Below are 26,130 nucleotides of genomic sequence, written 5' to 3' on the forward strand. Positions count from 1 at the left end.
AAGAAAACACATGATTTTTCAATCAAAGAGGTTGGACTGGTTATGTGGAAAGAGGAAGGGACAGACAACCTGGTTTCTTAAATGGTACTGAAGAAACAGAAAAAGACCTAGAGGAAGACATGTAACAATTGAGTGCATCCTCTGTGAAGGATCTAAGGAAGCACATGAACAGATTCATCCCAAATCAAAGGCACGTATGGGTTACGATGTGCACCAATGGAAGGCTATCACATTAGAAATGAGATCACAGATCCACTGCAGTATTAAGGAAGTATCAATATTCCAACTGCTTCTATAATGATTGCTTTTAAAACACATTTGATTTTCTTCCTTTCTTTAACAAGTATTTATTGAGCGCCTACTTGGTTAAATGAGTTAACATGTGTAACGCACTTTGCAAACTTTAAAGAGCTATATAAATGCTAGCTATTATTAATCACTATTTGTACAAGGTACTTCCATCATCAAACACACAAAAAAAGTAAACAACAAGTTCAGGCACATTTTGTGCATTAGACATGTTGTTCTGTTGTTTCAGTTGTGTCCAACTCTTCATGACCTCATCTGGGGTTTTCTTGGCAAAGATATTGGAGTGGTTTATTTATTTTCCTCTCCAGCTCATTTTACAGGTGAGAAAACTGAGATAACAGGGTTAAGTGACTTGCCCAGAGTCACACAGCAAGTAAGTGTCTGAGGCCAGATTTGAATTCAGGAAGATAAGTCTTCCTGACTTCAGGAGTGGCACTCATTGTACCACCCAGCTGTTCCGCATTGGAGGCAGAGGAAGCATTTCACAAAGTGATGCTTTTCTGATGGAACCTGAAAGTCCTAAGAATCTCTTCCAAATAACTTGGAGTCATTAGGTTAGATATTCTTCCTATACTAGGTATGCATGTCTGTGGTTTCCATGCAAAGAAGATAGCACAAAGTGAGAATCACCAAGGGGTTTTTTTTTAATGTTCATTTTAGCTATTACTTTCCCAGAGTCAACTAGGTTCAAAATCTCGGTGGTATCTGACACTTTTTCCTTACTGTACACACAGAAGTCACCACATCTGGTCAGTTCCACTCCCAAAGTATCACATATCCAATTTCAATTCCCACTGCTACCACTATAGATCAGGCCCTCATTATTTCTTGCCTGATCTACTGCAAAAGTCTCCTCCTCCAGCCTCTCCATTATACATGCCATGGCCAAATTTAACCTTTCTAAGCACCACTCTGATCACTGCTCAATATTCTTTAGCTGCTTTCATCACTCAAGTCCAAATCCTTAGCTTGGTATTCAAGGCCTCCTGGATTTGACTTAAACCTACTTCAATACAGGAGCTTCAGGGAGATAAAAGGAATAAAAGGAACAGCAAATGAATAAAAGTTTGAAGACTAACAAGGAGTAGTGGGAAATGTTATTAGAATCTGGATGAAGTTTATGTTTGCAGTTAGCAATCTAGTTTCCAGCAGGTGGAGCCTTACGACCATATACATATAAACTTGTTCTTAATCTATAATGGCAGAATAGTCGCTCACTTAATTAAATAAATTTGAGTTTTCTGCAAGTTATCTCTAATAAACAGAATCCCATTTCTCCCCAATTCACATTCTAATTTCAGATATACATTTTCTTCATTCCTAAATAATCATCAGTTTCTAACCCTCAAAAGTCACTAATAGTTGAACTTATCACTTCCTCTGGCCAAAGTTCACCTCATCATCTGACGGTTCAACCCCATCCCTCTCATCTACACCCTAGCCTTGCTCCATCAGTCATGGCGTCTTTCTCTACATCTTCAATCTGTCTCTCTCCTGGCTCCTTCCTCTCAGCCTACAAGTACACTGAGGTCTCTCCTATCCTAAAAAAGCCTTCTCCTGACTCTGCAACTCAAGCCAACTATAATCTTAAATCTACTTCCACCAAGTACAGGATCTTTAGGGAGAACAGAAGAAAAGGAACATGAATCACTGTCTGAAGACTGAAAGGAGTGGTGGGAAATGTTATTAGAATCTGGGTAAGTTTCTCTCCTCCACTTCACCGATAAACTTCTCGAAAGAAAGATACTTGGTCTCTTTCTTGGTCTCTTTCTGACACCGTGAATCCTCCTCCTCTCCCTTGGCCTCCAGGATAGTTCACTGTTATGATTCGCCTCTTCCTCTGATGGAACCGGAGGGAGTAAAAAGCGGAGTGAGAAATAAAATACAACAGTCTCTAAGAGCTAAAAATGAGGACAACTGCAAGGCTCTTAGTAGGTGCGAGCAGTCTGGAATCTAGAACCAAGGAAGAACTTTAAAGAGCAGGAGAAACAGGGACCCCCAAGAACTGGGTACTGAGAAAAGAAGATGGGTTAATGAGGTGAGCCCTGAGACAGAAATGAACTCACCGCACTCGGATCCATAATACCCCCAAATATACATACTCACTGCATAACATTCTGTGGACCTAACCCGTGATCTACAGAGCTCCAGGTGAGGAAACCTCAAGTCGAGGAATGCCTTTGCCTGGGGCACTGTCTATCAGTAACTAACCATTTCCTAACGACCTCCTACGTGTGCTGAGGGCTGGAAATACAAAGAAAGGTAAAGGACAGGTCCTGCCCTCGAGGAGCTCACAATCTAATGAGGGAGACAAATAAGTTACATACAGGAACAACCGGAAATAATCAAGGTAAACACTGGAAGGGACACATCGCAGACAAATATAAAAGTGGCCCATACAAACGCGAACACCACACAAACGTCTGCCAACCACAGGGGCACACAGAAGTGCAGGCACCGCGCAGGGCGCCACGCAGGGCCCCCCTCGCCGCACACCGCACGCGGAACCAAACCTAGGATTCCTCTGAGTTTGACTACAAGACCCGCCCAGTGTGAAGCGAAAAGGGAGCAGCTGTAGCCAGTGGGAGGCCGAGACTTGACTCTCTATTAGTAAAACCCCCAGCAGCTTCCTCCACCTTGACAGCCTAACAACCTGTCCCCACCCGCCCCCTTGTTCACCACAAGGCCTTACCTGGGGGCAGCCATGTTGGAAAGAGCGGCACTCCATTTCCCATCAGCCGCCGGGGCTACGACTACAATTCCCACAATCCTCCACTCTCGGTCCTAAGCGTAGGGCCGCCTCCCCCGCCTCAACCAGTTAACCCCTTCGTGACCTAGAGTTCTTGATTCCTAAAGTGTTCGAGGTGGCAGCATTTGCGCCTTCCATAATAGTTTGCACTCGTTGGCCATGGTTGATAACTCTTCATGGGGGACGAGGGAAGGAAAGGGGGTGGAGAGGAAAGATTTCCTATTGTGGCAGAGGACCACATATTGTGGCCACATTTAATTTTTTTTCAAAATTTGTATACTTTAACATTCAATTTTTTTAAAAAATGAGTTCCAAATTCTCTCTATTCCTCCACCCTCTCCCTCACTCATTGAGAAGGCAAGCAATTGTGAGGTTAATTATACATGTGAAATCATGCAAAACATTTCCATGTTAGCCATGTTAAAAGAAAAGCAAGAAAAATTAAGTAATTGAAGACAGCATGCTTCAGTGTGTGCTCAGAGTTCATCATTTATCTCTGGAGTTGCATAGCATTTTTCATCATGGGTCCTTTAGAATTGTCTCGGTCAGAGTAAGTCATTCGAACTTGATCATCGTTACAATGTATTTTTTGGTTTTTGGCTAGGCAGTGGGGTTAAGTGACATGTCCAGGGTCACATAGCTAGTAAATGTCAAGTGTCTGATGCTCATGAACTCAGGTCCTGCTGACTCCATGGCCAGTGTTCTATCCACTGTGGTACCTTACTGCCACACATCGTTATAATATTGCTGTTACTATGTACAGTGTTCCCCTGCTTCTCACTCTGCTTTGCATCAGTTCATATAAGTCTTCCCAGTTTTTTCCTGGCTGCATTTTCACAGTTTTAACACCCTCATTTTTCTGGCCTCTTTTTCTGGGGTGAGATTTCTAACAGTCCATTTCTGTGTGTAAGATCTCAAATTCATAGGCTAAGGTGTCTTACAAGATTTGGGTTCAAATCCAGCCTCCAGACCTGTGTGACCCTAGACAAGTCATTTAATCTGTTTGCCTCAGTTTCCTCATCAGTAAGATGGGATAAAGTACCCCTCCTTCCAGGGCTGTTATCAGGATTGGATAACATACACAAAGCATTTTGCAAGCCTTGAAATGTTATGCAAATGCTTGCAATTTTAAAAAAAATTCTTTTCTGTTAAGGCAACCATTTCATTAATTTTTATTGTTGTGTTTATGCCACATCATTCCTCCTAAACTTTGTACAAGTCTGGAAGGGACCCCCCAAGGCTTGAGATGCAAAGGTCACATATTTAGTGCTTTGGAAATGTTTTCCATTCTATTAAACTTAAACTAAAACTGTCATTTCAATTAAGACCCTCTAGTTAGTGACAAAGTAGATAGAGGGGCCAGGCCTGGAGTCAGGAACAACTGAGTTCAAATCCAGCCTCAGACACTTGCTAGATATGTGATCCTGGGCAAGTCATTTAACCCTGTTTGCCTCCATTTCCTCATCTATAAAATAAGCTGGAGAAGGAAATAGCAAACCTCCAGTATCTTTGCCAAAAAAACCCCAAAAAGAGTAACAAAGAGTCAGACATGACTGAAAATGACTGAACAGCAACAAACATTTATGAAATGTTTACTATGTGCCAAGCTTTACTACGGGGGGAAAGAAAAGCAACGAGCTCCGGGTTTCCAAGGAACTTACAGTTTTACTGAATACTACAAGGACTGGTGATTTCATTGGGTGGAGAACTCCTAGGGTGGGAACTAGGGACTTCCCAGAGACACCTGAAGGTTAAATAATCCACTCAATTGATAGAGTAGGCATCAAAGGCAAGGTTTTTGAGCTCATGTTTTCCAGAATCAAAGATCAGCACTGTATTTATTCCCAAAGCTACAAAAAATGAGATTAAATGAGTTTTTAAAAATGAGATTACTAGAATTGTCTATAGTTTGCACATAGTACTCACCTAATAAATGCTTGTTTAATTGAATCATTTTGGATATCCTTGCCAAGGAAATTTTTGAGTCAAAAAGAAATTTCAAATTTTCTTTCACAACCCTCTATATTGCATCCTTCTCCAAAACTCTTCTAATTTCTAAGAAAGCAAGTAAAATTGATGTTAATCAAATGCTTACTTAATGTTTATAATAGCTAGCATATTGGTTTTGGGGACAAATTTATGTTATAATGCAATTATATTTTTATTCACTAAATGTATACTTTATGGTGTTTTGGGGGCCTCTGTTGTAATGTGTAGAGTACATTTATGGTTGTTTTTAAAACTCAGGCGCATAATTTTATTATTTTAAATAATTATAGAGGTTTATAATTGTTTTATGTTTGTTCTGACATTGCAATCATTTCTATGATTATGTGATACCACAGAACAAAACCCTTAAGTACTATGTATTTTATGGGAAAATGCAATCCACTTTCTGACTGGCTGTGCTCACTGCCTGGAATGTCCTCTTTTCTCCTTTGCATCTAAGGAGAATTGCATCTAAGGAATTCCAAAGCACAAATCAAAAGCCATAATTTCCAGCAAGGCTTCCCTTTTCCCTCTCCATCCCCCCCCCACCTCTCTCCTTGGTGACAGTCTTACCCTTCCCTGTAAGCTCCTTGAGAATAGGCACTGTTTTTTGCTTTTTTTTTTTTTTGCTTCCCCAGCACTTAGCACAGTGCCTGGCATATAGTAGGTGCTTTAAAAAAATGCTAAGTTAACTTGACCTATAGACAAGGCTCTGGAGATAGATAAAAACAGAATATTCTCTGCCATCAAAGACCTTACTTCAACTTGGTGGGTACAAGAGGTACACAGATAAGTAGTCATATCAGAATAATTCAGTCTAGTAACATAATGCTAGAACTACTATTTTCAATCTCATACACGCACACATATGTTGTAGGTAATGAAAATTCAGTTTTTATACCATTTTTTCCCTGTTCTTTGTGTATGGAAATGGTCCTGTTTGTTGATGTTTATCAAGTTCATAGTAATAAAAAAGAAACTTAAAAAATAAAGGAAATGGGCTAAATGATCCCTAGGGTCCCTAGGTCTGACATTGTTATGTTATGACATGACTTTTTTCAAAAGCTAAACCACTGAAAGAATATGTAACCTATATCTAGGAGTACTAACACTGCCTGCCCAGCAGAGGGTGCACATGGAGAAGCTAACATATGCATGGTATCATAAGATAATAGGTTTAGGACTGGAAGGGATTTTAAAGGTCATCTTGTCTAGTCCCCTCATTTTATGGATGAGGAAACTGAGGGTCCTTAAAAGTTAAGTGACTCCCTAAAGCTGCTCAAGAAATGACATGGAGAACTGAGATGGGCATTCTGGTCATCTAATTTCATTTCATAGGATTTAGGGCTAGAAGAGTCCTTAGAAAATGATCTAAAAATGAGGAAACTGAAACTTCATTGAGATGGAGGAACTTGACCAAGCTCACATAGGTATTAATACTAACAGAGCCAGGAATAGCACCCAGATCCTGACTCCAAATCCTTAGGACAAATAGACAGAAGTCTTTTCATGCTGATAGTCAATAAACGTTTATTAAGTGCCTACCACATGCCAGGTTTTATGCTAAGGGCTGGATAATTCTGGCCCTTGTCAATCTTTGTTGGACTATTTCAACAGCTTCCTAATTGATCTACCTGCCTCAAGTCTCTGCCCTCTCCACTTCTTCCACAAGGGGCCAAAATCACTCAGATGCTCAATACATTCTATTGCTGTTGTTCAGTCATGTCTCTGACTCTTTGTGATCCCATTTGGGGTTTCCTTGGCAAAGATACTTCAGTGGTTTGCCAGTCTCTTCTGCAGCTCATTTTAACAGATGAGCAAACTGAGGCAAATAGATTTAAGTGACTTGCCCAGGTCACACAGCTTGTAAGTGTCTGAGGCCAGATTTGAACTCAGGAAGATGAGTCTTCCTGACTCCAGGCCCAGCGCTCTATCCACTGTGCCACCTGACTGCCCAGTTCTCGTTAACCGGGAGCACCATGCATAGTCTACAGATTAGGTGTCATGACATTTGAAGCCCCAGACTCTATCAGTTATTCATAATTTAACCTAAGAACAAAACCCATATTTTGGCTTGTCTTCATCAGGAGAAGGATCAATGGATAACATAAGTTTATGATATTTTAACTTCAACATGATGCTGTCCTCACTCTGCCTTCCCTGCAGCTAAAGAGATAAATGAAAAGATGTAAAGTCTTAATGGCAAGGGGAAGAAAAGAAGACTAAGACAGAAGACCCACCAAGGTGGTGGTTCAGTTCAGGTGGTGGTTTTGTTTTGTAAAAGTGTCAATAAAGCCAAAGTGTCTTTCTTTACCTGGGCCTCAGGCTTTGAAAAGTTAATCCATAACAATTTATCAGAACGACAAAATATTGAACAAAGCAATACTAGAATCTTCCAACAGACATCTGAATTCATAACTGCCTAGACTGGATCTAGGAATGTAACCTGTGTCGCCATAACTACAAGCTAAGTGTGAGGATGGGAACTTACCCCATGCTGAAGATGAGGGGGGAAAAATAATAGACTTGTTATGGCTTTTTCAACTCCTCCATGGAAAGCATTTTTAATTGCAGCTCTTTCTTGGAGTGAAGAACTGGGAGGAGTTCCAATTACTTTCTGAATAGAGACAAGCCTACAAGAAGAATGGAGAGGAAAACTCTCTTTGAAAAGGGAGAGAGAGGGAGCTGGAGAGAGGAGCATTCTTGCCAAATAATCGGATATCTGAAGATAAAAAACTTCATTTCAGCTTTGGAAATGAAGACACCAGGCTTTCTCAGTCATGAAAAGGATTGCACCCTCTTTCCACCATCACCCCCATGAAAAGTGTCACTATGGGGGCATGCTTCTCTTTCCTTCAAAATTTGATCCTTCAGATGATGGGGTTACTTTCTGTTTGTTTCTTTTTTGTTTGTTTGAAGGGGGTGCTATTGTTTTTGGTATTTTTTGCCCACTACAGAATTTTCAGAATCATCAATTCATTCATTTCTTAACCTTTCTTCTTTAAACTTGTCCTAGAAAAAAACTAGTAGTTTGGATTTGTTTTGGTTTGGTTTTTTTTTGCTTACTCCTAGTGAAGTATTTCTTGAGTCCTTTTTTTTCTCCTTTTCATTTATCCTTCTTAGATGCCAGTTTACACCTCCTGATTAAATCACAAAGTTGGACCAAGCTTTCTTTCCAAACTTATGCTTTAACAGCTGCCTCTTGGGACTGCTAGCTTCTTGAAACTCCAGTAATAATAGATTATGTAAAAACCATTTGACGTTCAGTGGTGACATTTCAAGACTTGATGCATTATTCATGTTCAGGTAATAAAGTACAATGGAAATTTTGTAGTTTTATAAATCATATGATGTAAGTATTCCTCCTGCAGTAATTACAGGAGAAAAGCAATAGATTTTTTTTTCCAAAAAATCCAGGAGAAGAAAAAGCAAAGAGGCCAGCTTTGAATCTGAGATGCAAGATGTGGAAACTCTGCCAGGAAAATTGTGGGGGTCACTTACAAAACAGAATTACGTATGTAAAATATTCATGCAAAAATTGTTGCATAGTCTTGAAAAGACTGGAAATCTGCCTGTTACTGAGAAATTTTGACTACAATCAGATTTTCACAGAGACCTGGACTAGAATAGAATAGAAGTGGTTGGCAACTATCTCAGGATACAAAAATCTGTATGATCTTTAGTAATTTCAGAGCAGATCTGTAGAGAACCAATAAAGAATTTAGAATTAGCACTCTGCTACCCACTATCATCTTTTAATGACCGATGAAAAACATTTTAAATATGTACCCTATGTCAATTAATGTAGTCAACTTCCTAACGAAATCATTGGATGTAAGGCTAGAAGGGACATTGGGATCAACCTTCCCATCATACTCATAGCATATAGCACTATTTCTGTGTGGCTTGTAAAAGATGCAATGAGTGAGGAAACAAAAGCTTGATATTCTAAGTGTATTGATTTATTAAGCAAAGCATAGCAATTGCCCAACAAGTTGGGACCAAAGCCTCTTGCTCAGTTTAGGGCTGGACCCCAAATCCAGGAGGAGACAGACTTTTATACATAAAACTATCAGATAAGGCCCATTAATTAAAAGGAAACAATACGTTAAGTAATCTGATTTCTAATTAGAGGAAAGATTAGGAATCTTCCAAGTTGGAAGGGGGAGAGTGAACAGACACAATTCCCTGAATTCAGAAAAGGAGATGTCCTGCTCCCCAAAGTGTCTGTAAACAATCAAAGGAGCATAGAAACAATAACTGATTGATCTGTACGGGGCCAGTTTTCAGATAAAACATGTGGGTTGCTTGAGATGTACAATTTTGATGGGGGCAGCTAGGTGGTGCGGTAGATAGAGCACCAGCCCTGGATTCAGGACGACCTGAGTTCAAATCTGGCTTCAGACATATAACACTTACTAGCTGTGTTAACCTGGGTAAGTCACTTAACCCCATTGCCTAACCAAAAAAAAAAAAAAGGAAATAGAGATGTACAATTTTGAGAAAACTCTTTGTGTCAATCTTTGAATCTGACCAAGATTCTGGTCAGCATAACCTAGATCCTTAATTAAGGGTCTCTAAACAGCAGATAGAGGTGGTCCAGTTTCCCAGCCACACAAGACTAGGTTTAAATAATACAACATGGTTTTCTCCCAGTTCCTACAATTGAATAAAGTTTTCTTACAGGATAGAATTTGGACTAGAACCGTAATTGAATAGAAAGAGAACCAAGCTGTCTTCAGAATTAAGTAACAAGACGGTGTGGTTCACTCAGTTTCCACAATTAACCATTTACTGTCCTAATCCCTTCAATTCCCTCACCTAATACATAAATGTATACAAACATACATACATACATACATACATACATACATACATACATACATATGTATACAACAATAACAACATAATAGGTACTTAACAAATACTAATTGAATGCTATAAAACTCCCTCACTTACATATAATTAAACATAAATAAAATAAGCAAAATAGAGAGGTAAAGTGACCGGTCCAACATCACGTGTCCCGTAATTAGCAGACAGAACTGGGATTCTAAACTGGGGTTCTCTGTCTCCAAATCCAGTGGTCTTTCCATTTCTAGGGTTATTCTTCTGGACCAGGTTTTTGAGGTTATGAAATAAAGATTTAGAAAACAAGAAGTTGGATGAAATAGAATAAATACTCAGCTATGAAAGCAACCATGAGAATGTAAGTTTCTGGAGAGCAGAGAACATTCCGTTTTTTTAGTCTTTGTTTTCCTCAGTTATGTGCCTTCCATATAATAGGCACTTAAATGCTTATTGGGAAAAAAATCCAACTGAACGCTGTAAATTATAATGCATAGATTTCTTACCAAAGAAGGGCTGAGAAAATGTACGCCCACCCATCCCCAGCCTTTGCAGAGGTGGGAGATTATAGGTGTGGAACATCACATGTATAGTCAGACTTGGTTAGTTGGTTAGTTTTGCTTAACTCTTTTTTCTTCTTTCTTTTTTATTCTTTGTTACAGGGGATGGATCTCTGGGATGCAAGGAATGGAATTTATTCAGAAAAAAAGGTGAGGTAAGAAGTCATTGAAAAACATGTTGGACCTTATTCCAAAAGAAAAAGTGACCAAGAACACATCTATTCTTCCATATATAATTAATCTCTGTGTGCCTCAGTTTCCTCACCTGTAAAATGAGGACAACAATAGTACCTATTTCACAAAATTATTGTGGGGATCAGCTGAGATAATGTGTAAAGGACCTTAAAACCTTAGATCACTATTTAAATGCTAGCTATTGCTATTATTATTATTATTATTATTATTATTATTTGAAGACTTTAAGGGAGTCATCTTTATGCAAATTGAGGGCATCTTCAAGGGAGCAAACAGGCTTTTGTAAATAATATTCACCAATGACCACCTCTTGACCATCTCACGATTGACTAAAAGATGCAGAGAATATGAAATCCCATTGTGCTTATTGTTTATTTAAAAAAAAAGTATTCACATGGTAGAACAAAAACTTTGCCTTCTACATTCTTTTACAACAAGATATTTTCTATCAATTTATCAGAAATCATTCAACATTCCGTGGACTATATAACAACAGAAACAAGCATGTTCTATGACCCTCTGATAATCAACATTATTGAGGTATAAAAGAGAGAAATGTATGTCCCACAAAAGTATTTGCCACTGGGAAAGAGGAAATCCAGAGCAACATCCAGGTTGAGGAGGGACTCCCTAAATATGAAAGGATCTTTCAGATGACCCCATTTGCAAAAGTTGCACAGTGTCTAGAGTGTTGGACTTTGAATCAGGAAGACCTGAATTGGAGTCCTTCCTCAGATGAGCCCGGGCAATCATTTAACCTCTCTCAGAAGAAGTTTCCTCATTTGTAAAATGGAAGTAATAGCACCTACTTCACAGGTATTGTGAGGTTCAAATGAAATAATGTATGTAAAGGGCTTTACAAACCTTAAAGTGCTCTATAAATGTTAGCTGTTATTATTGTATGAGATTGCCTTTGTTTGCATCAAGCCCCAAGACGTCTTAGAGCCTTCTGGAAAAGATCTGTAATTACTCAAAGGAGTCTGGCTTGTCCACCCACACAGAAAAGACCAAATGGATTGAACAATGTCTTATTGACCAGATTTCAATATGCATCTGAATGGACACCGTGTAGAATTTGTCCAACAACATAAATATATTGGACATACCAATACAGATGGACATTGAGCTGAGGCCAGATTTGAAAACAAGAAAGAGAGCAGGCCAGATAGCTTCAGTGGCAAAGCACTTTCACCGACACCAAGCTAATAAGAATAAGAATAAGAATGACATAGTAGCACTTTGGTCTCCAGATTCTATTTAGAACTAAGGGCTGTAGAGTATATTATGACTTTCAGGACATATGGCAAAACACCACTTTCAAAAGTAATTTTCTAGGATTGAATTTCATTCTTTCCCTTATATTTATTCTTTCTTTTAGCTTTATACAAATTTATTTTATTTTTTTAATTTTTTTTTTCAGCCAAAGACAAGGTTTATTAGATCACTCATTGGGCAGACTCTAAAGGAGACTGAATGTTAGTGAGCTATTGGCTAGGTTATAAGAATCTAAGTCTGAATTTCATTTTTAAAGTATTTATTGAGCACCTATAAAAAGAGCAATGAAAAGTGCAAATTCTTAATATGCCCTTTTAAATGCCCACATCTTATATTTAGATCACTTTAGGATTGCTCTCAGGTGAACTAATAAAAAATAGGCAACTAATTGTATTAAGGAGGGGGATTCAGATGTAAAATTATCTATTCAGAGAGATTAGCAAGCTTCCTTGTCGCTGACTATAGAGAAGGGTTGTAGGGAGACCACTGGTCAAACACTACCTACTCCCTACTCCCCAGTAATTTTAAGTTTACAAAGGCTGTCTGATTCTTATTCGAGGTGTGGTAGCTAACGTGAAGATTTGGCAAATTTGGGGAAAGGGACAGGCTTTGAGAAATGAAGACATACCATAAGCAAGATGCCAAATAGGAGAAGACAGAGAAGTGTAATAACTTTTGACCAATAGGTACAAGATTCTATATGTGCACAATTTAAAATTATTGAAAAAGTCAATATTTTATCCCACAGAGTCGGAACGGAATGCATACCTTTGCATTTCCCCTCCTTCACTCATAGTCAGAAACAGAGCCAATCAGAATAATTTCTTCACATATATGCAAATGCGACTTCAGGGAATATGCAATCAATATGATGTTAACTAGCACCTAGCACTTCATCCTACTTTTCATCATCTCTCAGAAGCCTGTTGACAAGTGAATAAATATTCTTAGACCTAAGAATTAATAATTAATTAGCATTGATCAGAGGGCTCTTCTTGAGGGAAACAATATGCCAAGTTGGAAATAAAGAAAAAACCCTTCATGCAAAAAAAAATTGCAGTGCTGAATTTTTTAATCCCTTGAAGTTAGGAGACTGAAGATGAATTGTTGCTATGGTGAGACAGGCAGACTATAATATAAAAGGATCATTTTTGTGAGCTGTCATTAATTTTTTCTGAGAGACTGTGGAAGTGTACCTGATAATGTTGGTTTGCATATTGTCAACTGTCATATTATCAGCTCTTCTGTAAACTTCACTGCTGAAGTAGAAAGAGTAACAAACTTGGAGTTCAGAGATTTAGGTCTACTAGCTATAGAACCAAAGGCAGATCACTTAAACTTGCTGACCCCGAACTCAAAACATGGAGATATTAATAGCTCAAACTTGAAGAGCTGTTTTGAGGCTCAAAGGAAACATTTAATATAAAATGCTCTGTAAAGCATAAAGCTATATAAAGGTCAATGATAATTATCATAAACTGAGTTGTTTTTTTAAATAGAATGATAGTGATGGAAGGAACTCTAGACATCATCTAAAGTAACTGCTCAATTTTTCACACAAAGAAACTGAGAGCTGGAAGAATGAGCTTTGCACAAGGTTTTAAACTAATTGGTTCCTCTCTGGTCCGTAGAAAATGGAATGAACTTAAACCTGCCGTTCTTAGGTATCCAGGACCCAACACCAATGGGCAGAAATCATAGGGGGAAGGAAAGATCTCAAAGGAATTATTAAATTCTTTTCTGTGATCAGTTTTTAGATTATTAGAAAGTTTGTGTTTCTGGGTGTTTATCTACAAGTAAATGTTCATGTTTTGCCTAGAAAATTTTTTTTAAGGCAATTGGGATTAAGTGACCTGCCCAGGGTCACACAGCTAGTAAGTGTCAATTGTTTGGTCTGAGGGCAGATTTGAACTCAGGTCCTCCTGACTTCAGGGTCGGTGCTCTATCCACTGTGCTACCTAGCTGCCTAGAAATTTAAATGAGGCCATGTTGGTCTCCACAATGAACTTGACAACTTCCCAACATGGATATATATCAAAAGATAGTATTAACATATATATACATACGTGTGTGTGTGTGTGTGTGTGTGTGTGTGTAAAATTGAGATTTATAGAGCACTTTCCTCACAACAACTCTGTGAGGTAAAGAATGGAATTATTATATATTCCCTTTTTACAAAAGGAAAATAATAGTTGTGGCAAATTTGGGCAGCATCCACCTGCCTTTTGTGAATGAGTAAGATTTTTACAGACTGGTAGAATTCATTCATTCAGTTATTCCATGTGCATTTATTATGTACTTAGTGCATACCAGTCACTTTGCTAGGTTCTGGGACGCAGAGATAAAAATGAAATAATTCCGCTGTTGAGAATGTATACCATGTACATATAAAATAAAAACAAAATATATTAAAAGTAATTTCTGGGGAAAAGGCACTAGTGAGATAGAGCCAGGGGAGGGATGAGGATGGGTGGCACTTGATTTGAACTTTGAAGGAAGCTAGAGATTTTAAGAGACATAGGTAAGGACAGAATGCATTCCAGGGAACTAGGCATCCTGCACAAAGGTACAGAAAATATAATACCAGATATGGGGAGAAACAAGTAGGCCAGTTTGGCTGGAACGTAGAGTCCGTGAAAGAGAGTAATGTGTAACACTAGATCTAGAAAAGAAGACTGGATTGTGAAGGACTTTGAAAGCTAAACAGAAAAGTTGATAATTGATCATAGAAGCAATAGGGAACCATTGGAGCTTCTGAAGCAGACAGATAACATATTTAGATCTGTGTTTTAGGCAGATCATTTTAACAGCTGTGTAGAGGGTAGATTGGAAGGGAGAGAAATGTGATGTAGGAATCTCATTTAGAAGTCTACTTGTTGTCATAATCCAGGTAAATGTTAGGAAGGCCTACATTAGATTTGATAGTACCTATCTTAATTGGACAAAAGTGCCAGATGTGAAATATATTGTGGAGGTAGGATTAACAAAATTTGAAAACTGATTAGATGTGGGGGATGAGGGAAATGGAAGAGCTGAGGATGACTAGGATTGCAAACCTAAAAGAGGGAAAGACAGTGGTGCCTTCCACAGCAATAGAGAAGTTAGTAAGGAGGAGGCTGTTGAGAGCCAAGATAATGACTTCTGTTTTAGGCGTATTGAATTTGAGGTGCCTATGGGACATGGAGTGTTAGTGATAGGGGAGTGAAGTGTAGGATTGGCCTTGTGAGAAGAAAGGCTGCCTCTTTATCAGAGATGGAGTTAAAGAAGAAAGAATGGAGGACAATGTCAAAAAGTATGAAGTGTAGAGTAGGGGATAATGGGGAACTCAGGTTCCCCCTCCTTGAAGGTCTTTAAGTAGAGAATGGAGGACCACTTGTTGGGTATGTTGTAGTAGAGATTTTTTTCTAGTATGATTTGGAATAGATGGCCATGGAGGTTTCTTCTAACTCTCAAAGTCTGTGATTCTGTAAAAGTTAAGCTCTTTCTCTACTCCTTTTTTTAAAAAACAGGAGGAAAAATTTGCCCATCCCTAGTCCTGTAGCATCCCTCCAAACTTTTCAGACATCACTGAGAACAGCTTGGCAATTACTGCCTTCAGTTCTGTTAATACGGTATTGCTTCTTAGCCAGTAAAAATGTGGATCAAGCATGCTCCTCCAGGTCATTAGCTCCCTGGTACTATCTACTAGACATAAGGTGAAACCAGTACTGATGTTTCTGGATAGGATCAGGATGAGATGTCTGAGTGGTGTCTGGAGTCCCAAGACATGGATCTGAATCCCCACTTGGCCACTTAACCACCTAGATGATCTTGGATAAATCCCTTCCCTTTTCTGGGCCTCAGTTTCCTTATCTACATAGTGAGGGGATTAGACTTAATGACCTCTGAGGTCCCTTCCAGCTCTAAATCTATGATTCATGAACTGACCCAAGACTTCCTCTTGCTCTCAGGATCAATACACTCAAATTTGTAACCTCTCTCCTTTTATCCACCAAGACACATATGAATATCATAGAGGTCCTAATTGCTGATAGAGCCACATATCCAGGCTACCTTTACCATTTTGAGTACTCATTTTGTCTTTCCCCAGGCCTTTCAGTGTGAGTCATCTTATGTTTATTTTTCTGTTCATTGATGTGTTTGTCTGTCTGAAGTAAGGATAAACACATTTAGTGTTGGGAACAGCTAAGTGGCACAGTGGATGGAGTGCCAGACCTGGAGACTCATCATCCTGGTTCAAATCTGGCTTCAGATGTTTTCTAGCTGTGTGACTCTGGACAAGTCACTTAACTTTATTTGCCTCAGTTTCCTCATCTGCAAGCCCTTTAGTATCTTTGCCAAGAAAACCTCATATGAGGTTATGAAGAGTCAGATATGACTGAACAACAACATTCCAATGTTCTAATGCTCTTGATCTCTTATTCCATTTAATGAAAGTTGCCTCCATCCATTATTTTAAAAATACATTCCACCTATGCCACTAACTACAATCAGTGTGACTTTAGGTTAGTCACTACAGTTCTCTGAACATCAGTTCCCTGATCTATTAAATGAGGGGTTGGACTAGACGATCTCAAAATTCTCTTCCGTTTCTATTATTCTGCAGTCTATATGAGAATATGCCACTAGAGTTTCATATTTAATTTTCCATCAACTAAATATTGGCTGAAAAAAGCTATCTGATGCTGATGATGCTGATGATATATATACAAAGCAGACATTAGGTCTGAATTGGAAGCACTGATTTCAGTTTCCCCCTGCTGTCATTTTTAAAACAAAAACAAAGTCTTATATGTAACATTAAGGCACTTCCTTTAAAGCATCTGGCTGTATGCATTGGAATGCTGAATGTGTGGTGTTCTCTTAACATTACTATTGCAGTTCTGACTTGTCCTTTAGTTACTTTACCCTCCATATCCCTGTTTTGTGATACACTTCCACCTTGATTATGTGTGTGTGTGTGTATGTGTATGTTTATATATGTGTGTGTGTGTGTGTGTGTGTGTGTGTGTGTGTGTGTGTGTGTGTGTGTGTGAAATGGACCCTAGTCACTGACAGTTTTAATCTAAAGAGAAGAGGTGAGCAGGGTTCAACAAAAGTATAATTGCATTTGACTTTCTTAAACTGGAGTGTTTTTTAATTTCATAAAAGCATAGAAATTTGAAATAGAAAAGACCTGTTGGGTCACTTAATCTATGTCCCTGACTATCCTAGATTCTTTTGTATGGTATATTTTCTAGTTTTTTACTTTTAATCATTACTGACAATCATGTTGCTTGGCCCCTTTCACACTAATGAAAAGCACACAATTTCAGCACAGGAAGGGGATATACAAATTATAAAGGTCAATCCCCTCATTCTACAGGCAAGGAAACTGAGACCAAGAGGAATTGAATGATTTGCTTAAGATTACATGTGAACAAAAGTACATAGGCAGGAATGAGCAAGTTATGTAAGGGGACCAGTTTGGGAATAATTAGAAATAAAGTTACCTGGTTAGGTAGGACAGGATCAGACCGTGAAAGTCCTTAGAAGGCAGGCAGAAACATTTCAATTTGATAATGCAACAAAGAGTTACTGATGGCTTTTGAACAGTAATTAAATAATGAATTCAGTGTTTGTTTGTTTTTTTTAAATTAGCCTGAAAACTGCAGAATCCAGTATAGATGGGAAAGGAGCACAGAGATTGGAGTCAAAGGATCAGTCATGTTATCACAGTTATCCAAGTAAAGTATTATTCATAATATTATTACCTTCTACCTATACTGTATATATCTTTTTCTTTTTTAACAATATTTTATTTTTTCCCAATTATATGTAAAAACAATTTTTAACATCTGTTTTTTAAAATTCCGAGTTCCAAAGTCTCTCCCTTCTTCCTTTTCCTCCCCCCTCCCTGAGATGGTAAGCAATTTGATATAGGTTATACATGTGCAATTATGCAAAATATTTTCATATTAGTCATATTGTAAAAGAAAATACAGACCAAAAAGAATCCATGAAAAAATAAAGTGAAAAATAGTATGCTTTGATTTTCATTCAGACTTGTTCAGTTCCTTTTCTGGAGCTAGATAGCATTTTTCACCACTAGTCCTTTGGAATTGTCTTGGATCATTGTACTGCTAAGAATAACTAAGTCATTCACAGTTGACCATAGCACAATATTGCTGTTACTTACACTGCATATATCTTGTATGAACATAGCTTATTAATGTTTTCTCTCCCAGTAGAATTTGGGATCCTTGAGGACAGGGACAGTGTCTTTGCTTTTCTTTGCAACCCTCAAACTTCAGCACCATTCCTGGCATGGAGAAGAAGCAGGTAGGTGGCTCAGTAGATAGAGTGCTGGGCCTGGAATCAGGAAGACCTGAGTTCAAATCTGAATTCAGAAATTTGCTAGTTGTGTGATCCTGGGCAACTCATTCCTGTTTGCCTCAATTTCCTCATCTGTAAAATAAGCTGGAGAAGGAAGTGGCAAATCACTCTAGAATCTTTTCTAAGAAAACCTAAAATGGGGTCACAAAGTTGGACATGACTGAAGCAACTAGACAGCCACAACTGTCACAGAGTAAGTAGGCACTTCACAAATAATTATTGATTGCTTAAGAGAGTCTAGTTTTGGTTAGGGTAAAGATAATGGGAGAAGAGGGAAAAAAATAGATTTAGCATTCAGGAATTTCCCTGAGATTGAGTAACACAGGGATCAGTAGAAGGCAAGAGGAAATTGATTTTTGGGAATCTAAAACTAGAGAGGAGCACTGTGGGTTAGATGGCTTTAAAGGTTCAGCAGGAATTAATTACTACCAGAGTAGCAAGTGTGGCTGTTGTTCAGTTATTTCAGTCATGTTCTGACTCTTTGTGACCCCATTTAGACATTTTTTGGCAAAAATACTGGAGTGGGTTGCCATTTTTTTCTCCAGCTCATTTTACAGATAAGAAAACTGAGGCAAACAGAGTTAAGTGACTTTCCTAGGGTCACACAGCAAGTGTCTGAGGCCAAATTTCAATTCAGGAAGTTGAGTCTTCCTGACTCTAGGGCTGGCACTATGGAGACTCAGATGAAAGGAAGACTTTAAGGATAACAAATTTAGAATGAAGATATCTTTTGAGGGCATGAGGAGAAGGGGAGCTGAGATAGTAGGATAGTGTTTCCTGAGCTGCGAAGGAAATTAGAGAGACATACCAAGTACACTGAAGAGAAGGGAGAAAAGCAAAAGTTATTGCAATCCGTGATCTCTGAAACAAAAACACAACCACATCACATTAGACTGCAACAATCCAAATGACATGTTGATTTCTCCATAAGTTGGAAGATACTGAGAAGTAGAAAGTTTTTCCTGCTCTGCATAAATGTTGATGTAAGATGCATTCATACATATACATATACATACATGTATACATATATATATGTGAAAGTTAAAAGTAAAAAAAAAACACAAAATTTTTAAACCCCAGGTACCAAATGAGAGTTTGATTATAAAGGTAGTTGCTTGGTTTCTGAAAAATCTTAATCTTCTTTGGTCCTATCAATACCTGAAGTACTAGTAAATAGTTTAAAGTCCAAGTTAGCATAATAGGAACTAATAGAAAGCTAGAATGTATTAGATAACTCCTCTGCCTTCAACTCAATTCTTCAATAAATCAATCAATAAGCATTGATTAAGCACCTACTACATACCAGGCTCTCCACAGTGCATAGCATAGAGAATTCAAAGAGAAAAATAAAACAGTTACTGCTTTCAATCAGCCTGCATCTTATGGGAGGTGGGGAGAGCAACAGTACATGCATATATAAATAAATACAAAATGTATGCAAAATATACACAAACTATTCCTTGACCTTTTGTTGTAATATCTGCAGCTTCACATCTGAGAACGTGTGAGCCCTCTATGCCATTTTAAAATTTATTGTTAAGTTTAAACAATGACAATTTATTAACTTAATGTATTATTAAGTTTAAACAATAACAAGTAATTATTTAATAAACATGATTTATTATTAAATTTAAGCAATAAAAATTTATTATTTAATAAATAATTTGTTATTAAATTTAAATAATAACAGTATTCTTCAAGTGATGCTATATGACGAAGATTTAAAGTTAAGCATATTCCAAAAGTCAGAAGAGAGGCATGCAAGCATAAACATGTTACAAACAAGCATATAACATCCTATGAATTAAGAAGGAGAAATGATATAAAGGATGACATAAGAAAAATATCTTTGTGGGAAAGAAAATATGAGTCGGTCATGTTGAATTGAGCACTCACTACAACGATGCTGATTATAACCCATCCCTGCATGCCCTATATGACTCATTCCTATATCTTCCCACAGATCTTCCATGGGGTATCCATCCAGTGTGCTTGGGTTTTCCTCTAATTCACAGGATTGTAGATTTAGAGCAGAAAGGAACCTTAAATGTTATCTAGTCCAACCCCTTCCTTTTACAGTTGCGAAAGCAGACTCCAAAATGTTAGGGACTCGCTCAAGGGCACATATCTAGTAAGTGGCAGAATCAGGGCTTGAACTCAAATCTTGTGTCTCAAAATCCAGACCTGTTTCTAGTATCATAGGTATCAAAATGGGTCATATGGGCCATTCCTCAATCTTACTCCCTAGGAATATAAAGAGGCAGCATGGGACAAGGAATGCTACATTTGAAGTTAGAGCACCTGGGTTTACATCCTGGCTCCACCATTTAGTTATTTGTATGACCTTAATCAATCACTTTACCTTTCTCTGCCTCAGTTTCCTTATCTGTAAAATGAGGTTACTTGTAGTTCCAAGTCTATAATCCTAAATAAGCAATAACAAAACTGACCAAATGTGCATTTTTACAACCAATCATTTTTAAAAGACCTTCAATAAATGGTTCTCTATAACAACTCATCTATTCATTACTCCTTCCTTCTCACTGTCTTCCCGTTGTCTTTGTTTTTCCATTGCCCCAATAGTTGCACATATATTTTCTTTTTTTATAGAATTATAGTCTAAATGTAAGCTAATCTACTGGTTCAGGTTTTTTTACTTTACATTATTTTGCATATATTTCCATATTTCTTTATATTCCTCACATTTGTCATTCTTAATTACATTATAGTATTTCATCACATGTACCATCTGATTCAGATCATTTTTACCTTTTTTGTTGCCATAACCAATAATGCTTACATAATGTCTGTACCTTTTTGTCTTTTTGATAGTGCCACTCAAAGTAACATTCTTGCCAAATGTGCATGCCTACAGTATATGCCCAAGATGAGACACAACTAATAAAGGTTGCACCTGGAGCAAGATGGGGCAGTGTGGTAAACAGAGCAGGGGGAAGGTGATCTGTAATTCTTCTGAAGGGAGAAAGTCCCTCCTTGAACACCACTAACTTTCTACAGTACTGAATACTGGCCATTATTGGGAATGGTGGAGACAGGGATTGGGGATGTGGCTGCACTCTATTTTAAAAGATGGCAACAAGCCTCACCCCTCCAATTTGGGGGTCTATGCCCAAATTATTTGACAGAGTATATGAAGGAGTTGAGATTTTTACTTTAAAATATATCAAAAGCTCCGGGGAAGGTGCCATAGAAAAACTGCATTTGCCATGGTAACAAGAAGCAGACAAGGTCCCCTAAGCAAAGCTACTCCTGTAGCTGAAAAGTCAGACTTTCCAAGAATTGGTCGATCCAGGTTACTCTAAATCACCTACCCTCCATACAAGCTAGTCCTGGTAGCCCCAAAATGCTTTATGCCATGATGTGTAACTATAATGGGACTCTGTTTTACACACATAGATTACCTAACATGGAGGCACCCATGTGGAAGACACCAAGGACCAGCTTCTGAGAGAAGATATTCTGTATTCCTTTCTCCCTTAGCCTCTTTCCATTAACTGCATCTTTAAAACTACTAGACTGGGATAGTAACTCTCTCTTTCTGGCAGCATCCAAAGGGTAAAGATACTACTCACCCATAGCACAAGCTCCGTGAATCAAGTTTGGAGAGAGGAAAGATTATCTCTCTTCCCCTTCCCCACCCCCCTTAGGCACTGTGGCTCTGAGAAACAAACAGGCATGGCATTTTGTTCTCATCTGTTTCATTTGTCTTTTTCAGTTCTAGGCACAGGGGGAAGAGTCTTCAGATCCAGACTCTAGCCATGGAGATTTTGGAGGCAGGATTCCAGGCTGGATGTTGTTGCCAGACCAACAAACCAACCCTGAGAATTCAGTGTTCCTGGAACTTGAGCCCAAGAGGGGCTTTTGGGACTTGGAATTTGTTGGGATTGTGCTACATAGAAACTGAGTTAAGCTATGAACCTGATCTCCCTCCCTTCTGCAGAGTTTGAAGTGATGTGTAGTGAGTGATTATGCACCCCAGGTATTAGGGGAATGTATGTTTATTCTTTCTATACCTTTGAAGTAAATATCCCTTTGCTAATCTGGCTCTTGAATGGTTAAATGGAACTGAGGTGCAGAGGACCTCTAAAATTGGGGAAATACCACTGATGGGGGCTTGAGGCAATGGTAGAGAGTTTGAATACCCCTATGTTCTCTTTAAGGGTATAGGAGAATACTGGGGAGGGCTGAAATGTAACATACCTGGCCTTTAGGCAGTAGGAAGCAGGGTAGTCACTATTACATAAAATCAAAAATTTTGGATGACACCACACCTACATTTCATTAATAGCAAAGCTTTCTCATGATGTAGCAATAAGGCAGATAATAAATAAGCCTTAGAGTAAATACTATTAACTAGATTTAGGTACTTCAAGAAAGGAAGGTATAGTACAGTGATCCTCAGCCTTTTCAATATAGAGACCACATCACTGAAGCACAGTGCTGCTATGAGGGCAAAGGTATGTTTACTTATCTCCTCTCTCAGACTTTGATTGGTGTTTTCATTACTCAATGGAAATTCATATTCTCATTTCATTGCTTTAGTAATTATGTATATTGTTCTCTTTCACTTTGCATCAATTCATATAAATATTCCAGTGTTCCTTTGAATCCTTATGTTCATACTGCATTGTCATATTTTACTACATTCATATTTTTTCAACCATTCCCCAATTAATGGGTATTCATTTTGTTTTCAGTCCTTTGTAACCACAAAAAGTACTGCTATGAATATTTTAGTGTGTGAATGAAAAATATTTATTAAGCATTTACTATGAGACAAGCACCATGCTAAACTCTGGGAATATAAAAGCAAAAGTGAGATAGTGCTTGCCTTCAAGGAGCTTATACTCTAAAGGGGAAGACACAACACATAGGGGAGTGATTGCCACGGAAGGGAGTCCTGGTTTGGGAAGTCTCAAAGTTGGTGAGTGGAACAGTAGGGAAGTCAAATGACCTATCTTTTCCAGAGGCAAATGTTGATTTGATTATAGTTCTCAGAGCAAGAGGTAGAAAGAGGTGAAAGATGCAGGGGATATGATGCCAGCACAAGGAGGAAAATGGTGAATAAAGAGGAGGCTGCATGGTCCCAGGCCATGCAGAGATAAATGACTTAGCTCCTCTCAAAGATAAACTCTATTTTGACCAATATTTCTGTCTTTGGCCTCTTTGGATACGTGTGTGTGTGTGTGTGTGTGTGTGTGTGTGTGTGTGTGTGTGTGTATGTGTATGCATATATATATATATATACACATACATACATATATATGTATATGTATGTGTGTATATCTATATCTATATCTATATGGATGGATAGATGGATGGATGGATGGATGGATGGATGGATGGATGGATGGATGGATGGATGGATATGCCTGCTAGTAGCATGACTGACTTGCTAGTCATTTTTCTAACGTAATTTCAAATTAAAATTCAAAAAGTTTGGACCATTTTATAGCTGTACCAACAATGCAGCAGTGTGTCTATCTTCTCCAAATGCCTTCAACATTAATTGTTCTCTTCTTTTTTTTTTCTTCGCCTATTTGCACAGAATGATATAAAACCTAAGAGTTCCTTTCATTTGTAATTTCTCTTCCTACTGGAGTTTGACAGCATATTTTCATGTAGTTACTTATAAATTACAACTTTTCTTTTGAAAACTATTAATATCTTTGACTGCTTATTTATTGTTATTGTTTGTCCTTCATTTTCAAGGAGTATCAATGACATCACAAGGGTGATGTCTCTACTTGCTTGTGAGTTGGATTTAAGTGAGGCAGAGTTGCTCAAAGTCATCAGCCTCACTCTGTCTTCCAGAGTCACTGAAGTCCAGTGGCAAGACGAAAATCAAAACAACTGGTGATAGCCCAGGATGCAGTGGATGACCTTGGCATCTTCAAAGTCTAACCATGCTCTTATTGCTTCAGCCTGCTTCAGCCTGCTTCAGCCACCTTCATTGTTCTCAACTACCCATGCCACTGGGGGAAGTTGCCACATGCTTGGGGTAGATATCCCCCTAACTCACTGACCAGTTTGAGGGCTCTCTGTTACCCTGAACCTGGTTTAGCCTATCTGCTGAGCTGGTTTTACTGAGCTGTGGCCACTGCACGTGTTATAGCTTCTTAAAGCCACAGTTGTGTGATAGGTGAACTCCAAAGGTGGATGAGCATCCCTGAAAAGGGCTCAGCAAGCCCTCACATCAGAGGTGCTAATTCTCCTTGAACACACCATGTACCCCTTATTAATTGCTATTTTATTTATTAATTAAGTAATGGCACTTGGTGTTGTATATTTATGTAAATTCCCAGGATATTTTGGATATCAAAATTTTATTAGCGATGCTTGATTCAAATACTTTCCTGTCATATAATTTCTTTTGTGTCTGTCTTCACTGACTTAATTCTTGCAAAAGTTTTTTATTAGAGTCAAAATTTATCTATTCTTAACTTTTATAATTTTCTCTATCTCTATTTTTAAGGGTTAATTTAAATAATCCTTGATGTTTATCCAAACAAGTACTGGGAAATAATGTTACATAAAAACAGAAGGGGCCATTTTATGTTGATTGAGTGTTGGACCAATTTTTAGTTTACCTAAATTTATATATCTCCCATCATGCAAGAATTTGGAGGGGAGTTTAATCCCTTTGTTGGAAAATCCCTCTCTGTTATCAGATTTTTAACATACACTGATCCTCACTACCTTCCTTACTCAATTAAATTTGACATTTACTTTCCTACTATATGAAAGGCTCTGTTCTGTATGCAAGAGAATACAAAATCAGAAACAAAATAGTCCCTACCCTTAGTTAAGAAACTTAAAATTTATCATATGGGCACAACCTCTACACAGATAAGTATTTATAAAGAATACAGGAAATAATACAAGACAATTACAATAAAAAGAAAGCACCAACAATGGTGAGAGGGATCAGGAAAGATCTCCAGTAGAAGGCCTGGTTTAAAAGATCTAGGGATTCTAACAGTCAGAAGTGAGGAGGGAATATTTTGCAGACATGAAGACCACCTATGTAAAAGTTTGGAAACTGTAGATGGAATGTCATGAATGGAGTGAGCTAGCAGGTAAGTTTTACTAGAATGAAGAAGATGAAGGGGGAAAATATGAAATAAGTCTAGAAAGGTGGGTGGGAGTCATACTGTGAAGGGCTATACACGCCAAAGTGGGCGAGGTTGTGAATCTGGGTGACTTCAAGAAAAATGGGGAAATTAAGAAGAAGGATAGATTGTAGAGGAGGAAGAAGGAAGATTTATTATGAGTTCTGTTTTGGACATGTTAAATTTGAGATAAATATGGGACATATTTATAAGCATTTTATATTTGGCTACCAATCCATTTTCCTAACCAATCACCAGCAATGAAAAAAGCAGTTGATGAGCATTTGTCAAATGCCTACTATGTGAAAAGCATTGAGCTACCTACAGGCTAGGAAATTTTTTTAAATGAATATACTTGCATTGCTATTAGTCCCCAGGAATTGGGAAAGGATGGTTTTTATTTCTAAAAATTACCTAATCAGGAAGCCATATTAGAAGGAGCAGTTTTGTTTCATTTTGTTTTTGTACAGAAAGCCCTCCTGATTTTATTCCAACTTGTCACCTGAAGTGAAAAATTTGCTTTCACAGCACAATTCTGCAAGTTACATCTCTCAAGGCCAGAGGAGTTTGAGGATAATAATGGATCATGATTCCAGGGAAAAAACACTCCCACCCCACCTACAAAATTGTCTAATTGGGAAATATTTCTTTGCCCTATTGCTCAATTTAACCATGCTCAAGGAACCCTGGGTGAGGC

At 38.1% G+C, this 26,130-nt stretch overlaps 2 protein-coding genes across 2 annotated transcripts in view; one reads left to right on the forward strand and one right to left on the reverse strand.

Annotated features, from left to right (window-relative positions):
- The window catches only part of ALKBH8 (alkB homolog 8, tRNA methyltransferase), a 50,728-nt gene extending 47,677 nt beyond the window's left edge, over positions 1-3,051 (reverse strand). Inside the window, exon 1 of the mRNA XM_020996179.2 lies at positions 3,002-3,051. Within this exon, the coding sequence (XP_020851838.1) occupies positions 3,002-3,015 (14 nt within the window). The 5' untranslated portion in view covers positions 3,016-3,051. The remainder of the gene's footprint in view (positions 1-3,001) is intronic.
- On the forward strand, positions 1,757-23,581 carry LOC144458195 (uncharacterized). The gene is made up of 5 exons (XM_078156841.1): positions 1,757-2,006; positions 10,558-10,605; positions 17,566-17,651; positions 18,156-18,246; positions 22,037-23,581. Exons 1-5 carry the CDS (start codon positions 1,990-1,992, stop codon positions 22,266-22,268), a joined length of 474 nt encoding a protein of 157 aa, XP_078012967.1. The 5' UTR covers positions 1,757-1,989; the 3' UTR covers positions 22,269-23,581.
- Positions 23,582-26,130: the final 2,549 nt, after the last annotated feature.

The sequence above is a fragment of the Phascolarctos cinereus genome, unplaced genomic scaffold, assembly GCF_003287225.1.
Source record: "Phascolarctos cinereus isolate Bilbo 61053 unplaced genomic scaffold, phaCin_HiC Scaffold_726;HRSCAF=1367, whole genome shotgun sequence".
Taxonomy (NCBI): Eukaryota; Metazoa; Chordata; class Mammalia; order Diprotodontia; family Phascolarctidae; genus Phascolarctos; species Phascolarctos cinereus.

What these genes read in the sequence shown, in the direction of transcription:
- LOC144458195 (XM_078156841.1), top strand. An exon ending in GAATTTATTCAGAAAAAAAG is followed by an intron (nt 10,606 to 17,565) that starts GTGAGGTAAGAA and finishes TTTTTAAATTAG; the next exon opens with CCTGAAAACTGCAGAATCCA. An exon ending in ATGTTATCACAGTTATCCAA is followed by an intron (nt 17,652 to 18,155) that starts GTAAAGTATTAT and finishes CTCTCCCAGTAG; the next exon opens with AATTTGGGATCCTTGAGGAC.